The 16,729-nt window shown below is 55.4% G+C and overlaps 1 protein-coding gene across 6 annotated transcripts in view; it reads right to left on the reverse strand.

The window, feature by feature from the left end:
• ABCB9 (ATP binding cassette subfamily B member 9) overlaps positions 1–16,705 on the reverse strand; it is a 33,556-nt gene extending 16,851 nt beyond the window's left edge. The window contains exons 1-3 of one of the 6 annotated variants that reach the window (XM_079150472.1): positions 16,548–16,705; positions 16,087–16,459; positions 1,436–2,136 (exon numbers count right to left, since the gene is read on the reverse strand). In XM_079150472.1, coding sequence (XP_079006598.1) covers positions 1,436–2,036 — 601 coding nt within the window. In that variant the 5' untranslated portion in view covers positions 2,037–2,136; positions 16,087–16,459; positions 16,548–16,705. Of the gene's footprint in view, positions 1–1,435; positions 2,137–6,830; positions 7,015–16,086 lie in introns of those variants that run through there. The other 5 variants (XM_079150471.1, XM_079150473.1, XM_079150470.1 and 2 more) reach the window with 5 other exon arrangements.
• Between the last annotated feature and the right edge of the window lie 24 nt (positions 16,706–16,729).

A 16,729-nucleotide genomic window follows, 5' to 3' on the forward strand; every position in this document is an offset into this window, starting at 1 on the left:
GCCACAGCCGCAGATCTGAGAAGGCGTCCCAAGGAGGGACATCCAGACCTTGGAGTGTGACTGCTGGTGGAGGGAAAGGGGCCTGTCCCCTGACACTTGTCACGCGTGCCACTGGGAGTATTCTGTGTGCCAGGAACGACCCCCTCCTGTCGGGGGCTGGCCCCACCACCACGCCCTGTGCCAGACAAGGAGGCTGCGACCAAGGCCCAGCACGCAGCTGGGGAGACAGGCCTGGGAAAATGGGGGCAGGAGGAGGCCACAGAACCAGCGAGTCCCGAGGTTTGCCGGCCTCCCTGGAGCAAGTGCTGGTGCTGGGGACTGAGCCCAGAGGCACGCTGCTGTTGAGGGACACCGCTGCCCACTTTTTATTTAGAGACAGGGTCTTCTGCGTTGCTCGGACTGACCTCAAGCTTGCAATCTTCCTGCTTCAGAATGCCAAGCCGCTAAGACTACAGGCACAAGCTGCTGTGCAGGCTTGTTCTGGCTTGGCCTCTACCCCGGGCTCTGATCTGGTGAATTAAAGTACTAACACTTAAAACAGCCACGTTCCTGTACTCATCATGGTAAGCCCTCGTCCTGTTTTAATCAAGTTTTACAAGGTCTTGAAATAAGGATGCCACTGATCCTCATGCCACAGAAGAGAGAAGTGAGGCTCAGACAGGGCGGCTAACTTGCCAAGGTCACACAGCAGAGGAGGGAGCTGGGCTGGGATTGTACCCAGGCCTCGTGAACCTCACAATCATGGAGTGCTGGCCTGCAATCCCACCTCCCACCCACCTTGCTGGAGTGGACCAGACCCTCACGACAACACATTTCACCTCCAAACCAAGGTACACTGGCATATGGGCAGAGGCAATTCAAATAAAATTCTGCAAAACAATGCTTCATCATACCACAGGCAATGTACCCTGAAGTTTTCTACTCTATTTTGTTTAATCACCAAAAAATCTTTGACCCAGCAATTCCACTTTCGGGAATGTATTCTTTAGATCCATCCATACTCATGAAATGGGTATGAACAAAGTTATTCATGGTGAGAGAAAAAGACCCCGAGCAGCCCAAGAGACCAACCACTCATCATAATGCAGCCACTAAGACGTGGCTGGAGGACAGGAGGTCTGGACGGGGACTCCAGGGTGCATTAAGGGAACACAGCATGGTGTGTAAGGGGTCGGGAGTGACAAGCTTTTAGGTGCTTGCTGCCCAGGGAAATGCTGGGACTAAGAAAAGAGGGGCGTGAGCTTGTTTCCCGCCACCTGGAAGTTTCTAGAACATTTCCGCTGAGTTGGCCCAGGGCAGGAGGATCGGGAAGTCAGGGGAAATAAGTAGGAGTGAAACCTGGGTCCCCTTTCCTTAGCACCTGGAGTTGACCTGGTAGGGCAAGTGCCGAACCCTCCGCCCCTCTGTGAGCAGGCATGTGCCCCAGGCCACCTACCGAGAGCCGCCATGATGAGGAAGGAGGAGGCGGCCACGAGGAAGGCCGCGTCGGGCTTGGTGTAGGACAGCAGCTTCTGCAGCGTGGCCCCAGATGCCTGCTCGGCCGCCGGCCGGGCCTCCCTGTGGAAGCCCTCGGCCTCAGTCCCTGCCCCCGGCTCCAGGGCCTCGGCGTCTGGCCGCACGGTGGACAGCAGCCACCAGAGCAGGAAGGAGGCGGCGAGCGAGATGTACGTCCACACAAAGAGGGCCCAGAACCACGGGTCCCGGATGGGCCTGCGCACTTCCGAGAAGAGCAGCAGCTTGACCATGGCGTAGATGCCCACCAAGAGGCACACGAGGGTGATGACGACCCAGGAGGCCCGCAGCCGCCGGGGCCCCAGGGCACTGTTCTTGGCCACGCCGATGGTGGCCCCCAGCAGCAGGCAGCTGCGGTACAGGCAGGCTGCCCAGAGGTCCAGCACCGAATCAAAGATGTTGAAGTGGCGGATGTCCTCCAGCAGGCTGCGGTCCAGGTGGCTGAAGGCATAGATGGCCGTGGTCACACTGACGTCCATGCTCATGAAGGCCAACGTCACCACCACTGCCTTCCATAGCCGCATCCTGCTGGCTGGCTGCGGGCAGGTTCCAAGGGGCAAGTGCCAGGAGCAGGCTGTCGATCACGGGGGCAAGGCCATCATGGTCTCCGGGGCAAGACCAGACCTATGGGGCAACAGCAAGTATCAGGTGAGGGGTTCAGGTTGCTACTTGCTGGCCGTGTGACCTTGAGCAAGTCACTTGATGTCTCTGAGCCTCAGTTTCCTTATTTGTAAAGTGACAATAACAAGAGTACTGACCTTCCAGGGAACTCTGAGCTTCTATTCATTCAAAGAATATTAATATTTCTACCTGCAGTAGGCCAGACCTGTTCCTTGGGTTGGGGATTTAACGATGAACAAAAACAACAGGTCCTTGCTCTTGTGGGGGTGACGGGGTCACCTGGGAGACATTTTAATAAGTACATGGTACAGAATGCTGAGATGAGGGCTGTGAGGGGAAGAGGCGGGAGGTTTAGGGGCAAGAGGGGAGCAAGGGAGTTTCACGCAGGGGCAGGGGGACTGCGTGGCGAACGTAACGCTGAGCAAGATAGAAAGAGGCAAGGAGTCGCCACGTTAGTGTGAAGTTCAACACACGAATGCCAGTGCTGGGCACACTGTCTGGCACATAATTGTTGCTGACTGTCACCAACTGTATTCAGCGAGTGCACGACCAATGTCTGTTCGCGGTCCTCCTCACTCAACTAACCCTCTACACCCTTAGACCAAGAAGGGGCCTGAGGGGTCCGGGCGTGTCTTGCAGGTCTCACTGTAGCCCAGGGGCCTGTACATCAACTTGGAAGTTTCCAGAACCTCTTCCTACAGCCCTGGACCCTTTGGTTTTCTGGGTCTTGATGTCTGCTTTGTCGGAAGCACCTCCCCACACTGGGGCCTGGGACACAGGAAACAGGACAGGTGGCCTGAGTCCACCACTGGAGCTTGCCTTGGGCAAGGCTGGGCCTGGGCCTGGGCTGTGATGTGTCTCCTCAGCACCAACTCTTTTTTTTTTTTTTTTTTTTTTGTGGTGCTGGGGATCGAACTCAGGGCTTTGTGCTTGCGAGGCAAGCACTCTACCAGCTGAGCTATCTCCCCAGCCCTCAGCACCAACTCTTGACCCCTGCTTCCCGGAAGGGCGCTTTGCTGTCCTGTCTGCAACTGGGCGGAGCTCTGGAGCCCCCACATGGAGTGACAGGAGGGGCAGCTGTGAACTGAGAGCAGGATGGGTGGCTGGCCTGAGAGGCCCTCTCCCCACGGCCGAACCCAGGCAGAGGGGACAGACCCGTGCCACAGGGTGATGGAACCTACCAATCTCGCGAGGCCAGTTCCCCACATTCCCACTTACACCCGCGGAAACTGAGGCACAGAGGCACAGAATCACTTGCTGCACACGCTCAGACAAGCAGGCCCACACCAGGACTTGAGCTGTGCTGAGGGCTTCACTGTGTTCACTTACGAAATCACCACAGCTGGTGAGGTCCGCACGCTGTCACCCCAGCTGGAAGAGGAGAACGGCAGCCCTGAGGAGTTGATGGCTCGCCCGGGCTCACACAGCTGATGACAGCAGAGCTGGGCTGTGGACTAGGCCAGTCTGGGCCCAGAATCTGAGCTCTCAACCATCAGGCTAAGACACCCCCCAGTATTGGGGTTGAACCCCGGGGGCTCTACTGCTGAACCACATCCCTGGCCCTTTTTATTTTTATTTTTTGAGAGAGGGTCTTACGAAGTTGCTGAGGTTGGTCTTGAACTTGAGATCCTCCTGCCTCAGCCTTCCAAGTCGCTGGGTGCATAGGGATACACCACTGCACCTGGTCCAACACTTCTTTTCTCTTTTTTTACTTGTTTGATGGACCTTTATTTTATTTATTTATTTTTATGTGGTGCTGAGAATTGAACCCAGTGCCTCACACATGCTGGGCAAGTGCTCTGCCACTGAGCCCCAGCCCCAGCCCCCTAGCACTTCTAAATATAACAAATGCTAACAGGGCATATTTCCTTAAGGAAAAGAGAGTCCTTATTGGTGGGGCCAGGCAAAGCAGCAAAGGTGGAAGTGATGGAGGGGGTCACCATGGCCACAATAACAGCTGACATTTACTGGTTGACACGTGCAGGGGCACAGTTCTAAGTGACTTATATACATTAATGCTCACAAGAAATCCTGTGAAGTAGGTTCTGTTATTTTCATTTTACAGTTGAGAAAACTGAGGCACAGAGAGGTCAAGTGACCTGCTCCAGATCACACAGTAAGGCAGAGCTGGGATGTAAAGCTCCAAAATCTGTGTTCTCAACTCCATAGCTCTAATCCTACAAAACCATCTCTCCGGGTGGGTAGGCAAGCTCCCTCCTGATGCTAAGGAGGGGTCTGAGATGCAGAGAGGGCAGGAGAGATCATGGCCCCTAGGGCTGGGCCCTGCTGTCACCCCAACACCTCCAGGCAGATTCCAGTCCAGCTCAGAGATGCTGCTTGCTCAGCCAGTTGCTGCAGCTCCATTGAGAGCCGGGGCTAAGCGGGCCGGGGGAGGGAGAAGGGGTAGGATGGACAACCACCCCTGGCTGGGCCCTTGCTCTACCCCAGCTCGGGCTGAGCAGCGGCGCAGGCTCCATCTGCTGCAATGCAGAGGCCTTGGGGAGTGAGTGAGTGGGCGAGCTCCGCTCGGAGCCCAGGAAGGGAGCTCCTGGCCCAGCGCCAACCTGTTCTCCTGGCCAAACCACTGCCAGCTGCCTAGGTCCTGCCAACCACCTCAACTGCTGCCTCCTCTTGGTAGGTACAAGCTCACAGCCCCAGAAAGGGGTTGGGGTGCAGAAGGAAGAAGGGCAACAGATCAGTCAGGGACATGAAAGCTGGATTGCAGCCCAGGGGCCTGGCTGGTTCCCCCTGACTCCCAGTCACTGTGGGAGTTCCTTCCTGATGCCCACAGCCCAGGAGGCCGCTGCCTACCTGGGAGCCCCCTGCTTATCTTCTCAGGAGTAAACAAAATTCCAAACAGAGCAAGGAGCTATCTGAATCATGTGCATCTGAGGAACCCGACTTATCCGGAGCCACACAGCAGGCTGGGGCACAGCACCAGCACCGAGCTCCCTGCCCCCAAGTGCTGAGTCCTTCTACTCCAAGCTCCCAGCTGAGCAGAATCCAGCTCGGTTCAGCTCGGGTTACAGCCCTGAGTGAGGACAAGCTACTCCGTTATTTTTAAAGTTACTGAGCAGAAGGAAGGGGACAAGACCACAGGCTGAGGCTACAGGGAAGGGGGTGCTGGAGAGCATGAGGCCGCACGTCCCTGCCCTCCATCTGCCTGGCTGACTCTGAGGATGCAGCTGGGCTGGACCAAGCGGTGCTGGAGGGCACATTGTGGGTATTCGGGTGACGTGTGGCCTAAGAGAGGAGGACAAGGTGGTGGCCAGAGGCCAGGGCAGGCCCCACTCAAGGCCCAACATGACCCAGGGCAGACAGAAGCAACTTGCTGTGAGTCCAAATCCTAAGAAATGGCACTTAGTAAGGGTCCCTGTCCCCATTGGGGGTCGTTAAAGACATTTCTTCCCAGTAGAGGAGAAACTGGTTGGTTTCAGAAGGTCTGGATCAACCAAGAGATAATAAATAACTATAACCACAACAGCGACCAACTGCCAAGAAGCTACTAAGTGCCAGGCACCTCCCAGCTCTTCACCACGACCCTGGAGGCTGTTATCATGCCCACCATACAGCGTGAGGAAGCTGAGGGGCCTGTGGAAAATGGACAAAGGCAGAATCAAACCCGACACTTCCCTCTGGGGGTCCCTTGGCCAGGCTACTCAGGGACTGCAGGAAAAGGTCCCAACTTGTATGGCCCAAGTGGCCCCTGTGCACCCCTAGCTTGATGAGCCTTTTACCCTGAAGTGGACCAACCCTGGGGAGGCCCGTGTGGGGAGTGGAGTCGCGGTGCTGTGGTGGGAGCTCTGGAGGCAGGGGCAGTTCCGGGCTGGGTCCATGTGGTTCCACCCCAACTCCCACCTCTGCTGAACCCACTGTGTCCCATGCTGGGCCTGGACCTCACTCTGGGACTTGGGAAAGTTGCAGCAGGTAACTTGTGGCTTTAAGCCAGGCAAACTGGGGAACCCTCCCTATAGCCCCCTTGCCTCCTGGCCTGCCTCCTGGCCCTGTGCCACCTGCAGCAGGGGCCTGGAGGATCCCCATCTCCAGGGGTGGGGCAGAGGGCGGGACTCCTGTCAGCCCAGCTTAAAGCTATCTCGGTTCAGGCAGGCTGGGGGAGGAGGCCCATTTCCACAGAAGCCCCAGAAACCAGGGCGGGGCAGGAGCACCCACGGGCCTAACTGACAGAGAAGGGTGCAGGAGGAGCAGCGTCAAACCAAGGGCCATCTGGGGAACCTGAAGGAACTGGCTCTGTCGGGCTGGGCAGGCCCAGGCCGCCCCCAGGCCTCTACCACAGCCAAAGAGCTCAGGGTCTCTGGCAGGCCCCACCGTGGGACGTAGGGAACCCTCAGAAGTCGCACCAGCCTGATCCTAGTGGAACATCGGTCTCCCAGGATCCCATTAAAATGCTCCTTACACCATTTTCCAGGAGGTGGCGTCGCCTGAGGGGTTAAAAGAAATGCAACATCCGCCCTGCGGGCACTGAAAGGATGCTGCAGGGACGGGGTGGAGGGGTGGCTGGGACCTGCACTGCCCGGGTGCCCGGGAACCGCCGCAGGGGCCCAAGGAGGCTCCCACCTTCAGTCGAGATGCCTACTCCCACCGAGGCAGGGGTACCCAGACGCCCCCCGTGCAGAGTCCGGCCTGGCGCACTGGACTGCAGGGTCCTGGGTCTGGGGTCCCGCTCGTTGCGCCCTTACCTGATACCTGGCACCAGGTGGGCCGTAGCGGAGGGAGCGCAGCAGGCTCAGGTCGTCCGGGGCACAGGTCCGCGCAGCTCATTGGAGACCGCGCCGGGAGCTGCGCTTGATGCGCTCCGCCAGCCGCTGCTCGCTCCTCCTGCCCGCGCTGCGCCGCTGCAAGGTCGGAGCTGAGCCCCGCGGGCGCAGCGGCCGGCTGACGGGTGGGGCGGGGCCACGGGGGCGAAGTAGGCGGGGCTTCCAAACGGGGCGGGGCTTCCAGGATAGGACCTAGCGAAATCGCCCCGGAGGGGCAGGGCCCGGAAAGTGGGAGTGGTCTAACAAAACGGGGCGGGGCTTCCGGGCTAGGAGCCTACGCACCTCCCCGGAGGGCGGAGCCTCCTGGGGCGGGGGGCGGGGACTAGCTGCCAGCTCACCTGCGGCGAGCCACGCCCCCATCTGGCTAGCAGGCCTCTGGGTTCCTCACCTGGTCGCTGCAGGTCCTGCTCAGGTTACAAAGGCCTCACCTGCTGGGGATCTGCTTTTAAACAGGTGTCATGACAGCCTGCAAGCCCTGGAGGCTGGGGGTTATGATCCTCACTCATCCATGCAACAGTCACCGAGGAAAAGGGGCCAGATTTCTTATCCCCAAACTAACAACTCTACTCATTCTGTATGAGGATCCACGTAACCTAAAATAGTTACCCGTGCTTTTTCTATGAGAGTCTTACACAATATATTAACCATGCTTTTTGCATCTGGAACTAAGGAAATTGGCCTACTGCCTACTTAGCCCCCAGGAATAGCACAGGTAGAACCTGCACTGACAGCGTCAGCTGCAGTGAGAGCCGAGGTTCTTTTTTAGGCTTATTACCATCTCACTGTACTGTATTTCCCTACTAAGATTCCTGTAATTTTGTGCCATGACAGTTGACAATCACCATGACAACGACTAGAAGAGCCCTTAAGAGGAGCAAGAGGAGTACCTGAATTTTTAGAAAATCTCCACCCAATCCTAGAAACCACAGGAATATTCCTTTCCCTAATCTATATCTATGACATGCTCAGCCTCTGGGCTTCTCCTATTCTTTGACCAAGAATGAAACTTTCCATGCTGCTTGGCCAGTGCTTGGTTTTATTTATTGGTTCTATGATTCCGATGGGGAAAAAGGACCTTGGTTGGGTCAACATCGGTAACACAACAACTATTTATCAAGTACCGTGTCACGCAGCTTCTAAGCATTTGAGCTGTCACCACTCAGGAGGCTGAAGAAGGGGCAACACTTTAGCAAGAACAAGAGTTCAGGATCCGCCTGGCAACACCGTGAGAACCTGTCTCTTAAAACAAAGCAAAACAATACAAAACGGGCATTTGATATATGACAGCCAAAACCAAACCAGAGTATCCCTGCCCCTTCTGTAGCTGACAGCCTAGTGAGGGGGTCAGAAGACACACGGAAGTGAATTATATATGATAGAAGGGAATATACTTTATGAAGTACAATGGAATATTTTATGAGATTGGGAAAGAGGAGGCAGCAAAGGTACTGAGGGACTGCAGGTGCCACATGTTAGGAATAGAGCTGCAGGTGAAAAAGAAAACTGCTGGCCTTTGTGGAGCAGGAGAGATGGAAACCCGCAAGTAAATACTAGGATGACTTCAGGCAGTGGTAAGTGGTACAGGAAACAAGACCCAGAGAGGTGATGGAAAGCGGCATGGGGCAGCTTAAACGGGGAGGGCTCCTCTGAGGCAGGGGAGGCGGAAGGGTGAGGAGGGAGCCATGGCCCGCGGGGGGAGAGCATCCTGGGCTAAAGGAACTGCAAGTTCAGACGCGCCGGGTGGGAAGTAGCCTGGCCATTCCAAGAACAGGGAGGGCAGTGTGGTCTGAACCGTGGGAATGAGCCATGGGTGGGAAGGAGCCGACGCCCAGCAGGGCAGCAGGGGACAAGAGCTCACATTCTGTGTCCTCAGGCAGAGGCTCAGGTACTCTGATCTAAAACAGCCTCTGCTGCTCACACAGGGCAGCTTCATGGAGGGAATTTGGTACAGTTCAGAATTGAAAGCACTTTCTTTTGAGCAGAGTCTGGTGGTACAGCCTGTGATCCCAGCAACTCAGGAGGCTGAGGCAGGAGGGTCTCAATTCTGAGGCAAGCCTCAGCAAGTTCGTGAGGTCCTAAGCAATGGAGAGAGACTCTGTCTCAAAATAAAAAATAAAAAGGCTAGGGATGTGGCTCAGTGGTTAAGTGTCCCTGGGTTCAACTCCTAGTACCAAAGCAAATCAAATCAAATACTTTCTTTTTTTTTTTAGAATAATTTTTTTTTAGTTGTAGATGAACACAGTACCTTAAATTATTTATTTATTTATTTTTATGTGGTGCTGAAGATCAAGCCCAGTTCCTCCATGTACTAGGCAAGCGCTCTACCACTGAACTACAACACTGAACACTTTCTTTTGATCAAGTAAGAATTTCTTCTATAGATTCAAGGAAAAGAGCTAAGAGATCAGCATGAAGACAGTTACTATAGATCAAAAATCTGAATATAACCTAAATACCCTTCCGTAGGGAACTGGCGAGATAATTAGAGAGCATCCCTTCAGCAAAATTCTTAGTAGCAGGAGAAAAAATACACGTATGTGACAGAAAGTTATATAAAGGCATAAAATGACCTAAATCTATTGGGTAAAGTTCAACCATGATACTGCTTGTGTAAAAATAGTCAAATATACAAATTTATTTGAAAAGAGCATCTTGGATGGATTATTCCAAAAACACAAGTGACTCAGAGATGTATCCACATCCAGGTTCTATTTTTCTTGCTGTGTGACCTTGGGTGAATGACTTAGCCTCTCTGAGCCTGTTTCCTCATCAGAGAGATGGGTAATAAAGACACCTATGCACTGGTGTACTGTGAAGGTGAAATCTGACAAGTTCTGTAAGGTCAACCCCAGGCACATACTAAACATTGAGTAAACAGGAACGAGATTTATTTTTAGGAGTGATGGATGACTCTGAACCTGTACTCGCCTAATAGCATTATCAAAATACCAGTAAAGGGCTGGGAGACAGCTCAGCTGGTAGAGTGCTTGTCTTGTAAGCACAAGGCTCTGAGATCGATCCCCAGCACCGCAAAACAAAACAAAACAAAATACCAGTAAAAGCTGTCAGAAATGTAAAACCGAGAGAACTCGCTTGACCTGGTCACATGCCGTTTCTCCACGTGGACCCCGCTTTCTGGCTAACAAGCGTGCAGGTTCTCCGGTCTCTCACACACCTGTGCCTCTGTGTACTTGTCCCCGCTGCCAAGGACATGGCAAGCCTGGGCCCGGCACCTGCTTCCTGCGAACCCTAGCCTACTCTTGTTGTGCTTTAAACAATCAGATGAGAGCCTGGTAAGGTAGGGAGGGCAGCTCAAGGTCAGGGGCCTCAGGAAGCGTGGGCACCGTCGTTGGGGGTGGGAGGGACAGGGAGCAGGGCCCAGGGTGCTGGACTGTGGCCGCCCCCAGCATCCCTTCCACGGGTCTCCCACCGAGTCCAGTCATGCGGGCTGAGGGACCCAGCCCTGCCTGGTGGAGTCACAGACGCCAGCTGGGTAAGCTGGGACGAGCTGGTGGGAGCGGCTTCTTTCTGGGTGAGAGAAGTTCTCAAAACCCACGGCAGCGACAGTTGCGCGACTCCGTGAAGCTACTACAAAACCTCTGCGCTGAAATACAGCAAGACGCGTGAAGGGCGTGGCGCGTGGGCCGAGGGTGACAGCCAGGCCGCTGTCATCAATCAGGACACGAAGCAAAGAGCCCTGGTGTACAGTTCTTCAACCACAGCCACTGCCTCGGCGGGCAGACCAAGACTTCTGCTGCGAATTCCAGCATGCGGACGACTTTCCCCAGACACCAAGGAAAGCAAGGCTCGGCTTAGAATGAACTGAATACACAGCAATAAATGCGGGAGAGAGACGGACAGACAAGCCCACAGACCGGGGACAATATTTGCAAAAGATATATCTGATAAAGGACTAAAGGACTTTGTATCCAAAACATACAAAGAATCTCAAAACTCAAAAATAAGAAAACCACCCAATTAAAAAAGCGGGTCAAAGACCTTAGGGACACCTCACCAAAGAAGACATACAGGTAACAAGCAAGCATCTGCAAGGACTATGCCATCTAGGAAACGCAAACTAAAGCCAGTGAGAGGCCACCAGGCACCTGTTCGAATGGCCAGTCCAGAGGTCTGGACGCTGACCCCGAGGTGGGCGACACGGCCCAGCGTGGAACTCACTCGTCCCTGATGGGATGCAAAGTGGTACCACTTTGGAAGATGCGTTGACAGTTCTTACAAAACCAGACATATTCCCGCCATGTGGTCCAGCGATCGCACGCCTCGGTGTTTAACCGGAGTGGCTGAAAACTCATGTCCACACGAAATCGGCACATGGACTTTTACAGAAGCTTCAGTGACGACTGCCTGGGCTTGTAAGCACCAAGACATCCTTCTTGAGGTGAATGGCAAGTGAACCCCAGCGAGTGGCCGGCGCCACCCAGGTAGCCCACAGGTAAGGGAATGTTACTCAGAGCTAAAAAGAAAGAAGCCATCTAAGGCACGAGTGGAAGAACCCTAGATGTCTGCTATTAAGTGAAAGACGTCAGTTTGGGAATTACATGATAATTACTGCAGAATTCCAGAGCTGGGGTGTCATTCAGTAGTAGAGCGTAAGCTTAGCATAGGTGAGTCCTGGGTGCCCTATTCAGCACCATAAAAAAATAAAACAAAATACAATTACTGGGGGCTGGAGTTGTGGCTCAGTGGTAGTGATGCTTGCCTAGCATGTGCAGGCCCTGGGTTCGAGCTTCGGCACCACATAAAAATAAAGGTATTGTGTCCACCTACAACTGAAAAAAAATTTAAAAAACCACAACTACTGTGTAATTGCAGCCATATGACTTTCTTTCTTTCCTTCCTTCCTTCCTTCCTTCCTTCCTTCCTTTCTCTTTCTTTTTTGCTTTTTTTTTGGTTGTGGGGTTTGAACTCAGGGGCACTTGACCACTAAGCCAGAACCCCAGCCCTATCTTGTATTTTACTTAGAGACAGGGTCTCACTGAGGTGCTTAGGGCCTCAGTCTTGCTGGCTGGCTTTGAACTTGTGATCCTCCTGCCTCAGCCTCCTGAACTCCTGGGATTATAGGCTGGGCTCCTGTGCCTGGTCACATGACTTTCTGATTAAAGGCAAAGCTAGGCAATATTCAAAAGATGAGTGCTTATGCCTGCTTTGGCAGCAAGTACACTGATATGGGAATGACAAGATCAGTGTGATCCCCAAACAAGAGTGACATCCACATTCATGAAGCATTCCACACTAAAATACATAGATCAGTCAGCGTTCGCCAGAGGTTAAGGGAGGAGGGATGAACAGGCAGAGCACTGGGGATTTTGTGCACAGTAAAACTACTCTGTAGGAGACTACAATGGTGGACACGTGTCACGTACGTTTGTCAAAAACCATGGAATATGCAACTCCAGCAGTGAACCTAAAGGAATCCATGGGCTTTGGGTGAGATGACGTGTCCATGCGTGTTCACTAACACACGCACAGTCTGGTGTGGGGCGCTGATGGGGAAGGCTGTGGGGGGGCATGTGTGGAAATCCTCTGTACTTCACCCTAGATTTTCCTATAAACCTAAGACTTTTCTAAAAAAAATCTAAAAGTGGTCAAAATGTTAAATTTTTATGCAGATTTTATCACACGTTTTAAAAATAATGTTCTTAGCGGCTTTGTGAATAACATTGCCAAAACAGAGTGATGTCAATGCTGGTCAACAGCAGCAAGGGTCGATGACTAGTGGGAAGTCCACTGAACGGAGTATGACACAGTCTAGAAAAAGCACACACTGCTACACCCAAGCTCGCGGGCAGATCTCAAGGACGCGGTGCGAGGGGAAAGCGCTGTGCAGGAGAGTTCACACTACATGGTTTTATTACTATCGATAAAAGAACTGATAAGACGAACTTTTGCAACCAGGCATCAGGGCAATGATTACCCTTGGGTAGTGACCGAGAGAGGGGCTGGGGGCTAGAGGGTTCTGGTTCAATCTGGGTTTTGGTCTCGTGGTTTGAAATATTCACCAGATGGTACGCGTATGAGTTGTAACCCCTTTTTCATTTTCTTTTATTTGGGGGGAGGTACTAGGGATTGAACCCTGGGGTGATCTACCACTGAGCTACAGCCCCAGCCCTTTTAAAAGTTTATCCTGTGGCAGGGTCTCACTGAATTGCCCAGGTTGGCCTCAAACTAATGAACCTCCTGCTTCCAATTCCCAAGGAGCGGGGATTACAACTTGGTTTTGAATACGACTCTCCGTCAATTTATAAAGGCACATACACATGTACATCAACACGCATCTACACATCAATGTACACACACACACACACACGCGTGGCACACTCGTGTAACAGGCACACCACTCTCCAGATAGAAGGATGTTTTAATTCACGAGTGTTCTGGTTCTGCCACTCCCTAGCTTTATCCATTTATTTTGGTACTGGGGATTTAACCCAAGGGTTCTACCATTGAGCTCCATCTGAAGCCTTTTTCTTTTTTGAGACAAGGCCTTACCATGTCATTGAGGCTGGCCTCCAACTTGCAATCCTCCTGCCTCAGCCTCCCGAGTTGTGGGATTGCAGGAGTGTGTGACTGTGCCTGGCTCACTCACTATACTACACTTCATTAAGCCTCACTTTCCTCACCTGCAAGATGGAATTAATAGGACCTCAAGCAGTGAACACGGAAGCCTGTCAGTGCTGCTGTGAGCACACGGTGAACCGGTGCTTATTAACCCCTCGCTGCAGTTCCCTTGGTGACTGAGCCCAGGCTGGAACAGGGTGGCAGTGAGGACATGTCCTCAAGGAGGAGGGGCCGCTGGGAGGAGCCTGTTTGAACTGATCAACTTGCAAACTGCTGCAAAGGGAGATGTCCAATCAGGTGGAGCAGAGGACGGGGTCGGGGCTGCGTGTGTCAGCTGGCATGGTGCCAGGCTGGGGGCTGACCACCAGGGAATCGGGGGGCAGGGGGGGGGTGATTGAGCTGGGGAAACAGCCCTTTCCGGGGAGCAGGGCCCTTCGCTATCTTGGGGCAACCCAGACAGGTGTGCAACTGTCAGCACCTTCCTGGCCGGGCACCTCTGGGCCGGCAGCCAGCTTCTCGGAGGGAAAGCAGCCCTCTCAGTCACCCTCCCCCGCGGGGGAGCCAGTAACTTCAGGGGCTCCAGGATCCCCATGGCCCAGCGACCTTGCATCTGAGGAGCGTGGGGGACACTGAGGGAGACCTGGCCGCCCCTTAGGAGTAACCCAGAAGAACTGGACTTGGGTTCGACTCCATACTACCACACGTATGAGCCGTGGGCCTGGTGGGCCAGGTGATGCCCTGGCCCTCCTTTTTCTCAGTGTTTGCTGTGAGGACGGAACGGCTGCCCTCTGCGCAGAGTGAGGCCTAAAATGTCAGCGTGGCCCCCGACGCTCGAGGATTTGGTCGCGTCAGCCCGAGCTCACTGCTGCTCTCCAGTGGGACCCAGCTCCTTCTCACCGCGGGAGCTAGGGAAGGGAGCTGCCACCTCTCGCTCCTGAGGGGCGGCCCTCCCTGGCCACTCTGCCTGCAGCAGCTGCTTCCAGCTCCTCACTCTTCTCTTCTCCCAACCTGCCTTCCCAGCGCTCGCGAGGGAAGAGGAGGGCTGGTGGGTTTGCCCTCGCTCGCTCCGCCTCCGCACTCGATGGGAGAGCCCCCGAGGGCTGATGCCCCTCAAAGAAGCCAGGTGCACATTCTGATCCCCGGAGCCTGCGCATGTGACCACGTTTGGAAAAGGGTCTTTGCAGATGTAACCAAGCTAAGGACCTCAAGATGAGGCCCCACGGACTGTGGGGTGGGCCTCCCTAATGCTAAGTGTCTTAATGAGGCCCGTGGGAGACACAGGGGCGAGGCCACACAGTCAGAGACCCCAGCCACACGGCCACAAGCCAGAGAAGGCTGTGGCCTCCAGAGCTGGCAGACAGACCCCCTCCAGAGCCTCCTGCGGGAGTGCGGCTCTCACCACACTTGGATATTGGACTGGCCACCAGAGGTGCGAGAACACACTGTTCTAGGCCACCCAGTTTGTGGAGGTTATGTGGCCATAGGCAGAGCGCTGGTAGGGAGCTCCAAACTCACCTCCACGCAGGTACACGTACCCTTGCACACTCAGGCACACACACTCCTACAGCACAGACACACGCAGGAGGTCTCATTGCTCCTGCACAGCCAGTGTGAAAACCTGGAGCCTTTGCCCAGAAACGAGGGGCTCTCTTGGGCCCCCTCGGACGCTGGGGACACAGAGAGGCTTTGCTAGTGTTGATGGAGACATCTGGAGAGGACGGCCAGGGACCCGTGTCACGGGCTGTCAGGATTTCCCGGGCTCTTTCTGCCGGGGCAGCAGGTGGGCGTGCAGCTCAGCTCTCCCTAGAGAAGAGAGCCACCGGGCTGAGCTGCCCTCGCGGGCGCGGGTGGGGTGGGGCGCACGCACGCGAGCGGGTGGCGTGGTGTCAGAATGCTTCTGCAGGTGGGGTGCGTGTGGGGGCGCTGCCCTGAGGACGCGGGTGCCTGCGGGTGCCTGCGTGCGCTTGAAGATGCGTCAGTGAGGTGGCTGCGCTGGGAACGCCAGTGAGTGCCCGTGCGGGCACATGGGGAAAGGCGAATTGGTGAGACGATGCCAAAGGGAGCAGAGAAAAACCCCGAATCCCACAGAATCCCACCACTCCGAGACCCTCTGAGGTGGGGAAAAGGTGGGGCCAGGTGAAGGGGAGGAGACTGGGGGCAGACAGGTGGGTTCCAGCCCCGTACTGTATTTTAGAGGCTGTGTGACCTGGGCTGGGTCAGTGCACCTCTCTGGGCTGGCTTCAGTTTCCCCGTCTTTAATATGGTGACAGGACAGCACCTAGTTCAGAGGTTTGCTGTGGGGATGAAAGGAGACGCGGTGGGAGGCAAGTCCCTCCGCGCAGCTTTGGGCAGAGGGACGGACAGGACAACAGGAGCTGTCACCTGCAGTCACCTCTGGGGTCAAGCCTTCCCGCTCTCAGCGCGACACCACGCTGAGCCCTGCAGGGAACTTCGCGGCAGGGTCGGGCCGTTCGGGGACACTTCCTCGCCTCCTCGGCGCTGCGGCTTTGCAGACCCGGCCCGCGGGGCCCCCGGCGGCGTTCGTGGGCGCGGCGACCGGCCTGCAGAGCAGGGGACGCACGCCGCGGACCTAACGTACTTATCTCCCACTCCGCGGCTCTGCGGAACTCGAACGCGGTCCCGACGAGAGGTGTGGCCTCCGACTGACCGCGCCCAGGGCGCCGCCCACAGGGCTCTGCCCCTCGGGCGCCCTTCGCGGTCGCCGCCGGAAGTCTCACGGGTCGGAGCGTTTTCGCGGGGACACTGCGGGACGCCGCGCGGCGAACTTCGCACGTTCTGGCGGAGGCCGGGGGCGGGGCGCCAGGCAGGGACGCGGGGTAAATGCCAAGCCCGTGCTCGGACGCACAGGCTCTCTGGCGCCCCAGCTGAGGGCGGGAGTCAGGCCGGACCTCACAAGTCCTAACCGACCCGGCTGCCTCGCGGGGTGGGGTCGGCCGGCTCTCCAAAAGCGCCTAGAAGAGGGGACAGCGTTTAAATAAAGGGCTTTGTTGTTCCGAGCCCCTGCTTCTCCACGTCCAGTGAGGGGGTGACTCAGTTCACCTGTCTGTAAAGCGGGGCCATTGGTTCGTGCTTCGTGGTGGGGAGACCATGAGGCGGAACGTGGCAGCCGCGTGCTCTCTGCCGAGGCCGCCGGCCCCACCTCGGCCCGCGAACGTTTCCTTCTCTCCACCCTCGGACCGGTTTGTGGCGAGGAGAGCCTTCGTTCTTTTCTGCTCTTGGGA

The sequence above is a fragment of the Sciurus vulgaris genome, assembly GCF_902686455.1.
Source record: "Sciurus vulgaris genome assembly, chromosome: 8".
In the NCBI taxonomy this organism is placed as follows: Eukaryota; Metazoa; Chordata; class Mammalia; order Rodentia; family Sciuridae; genus Sciurus; species Sciurus vulgaris.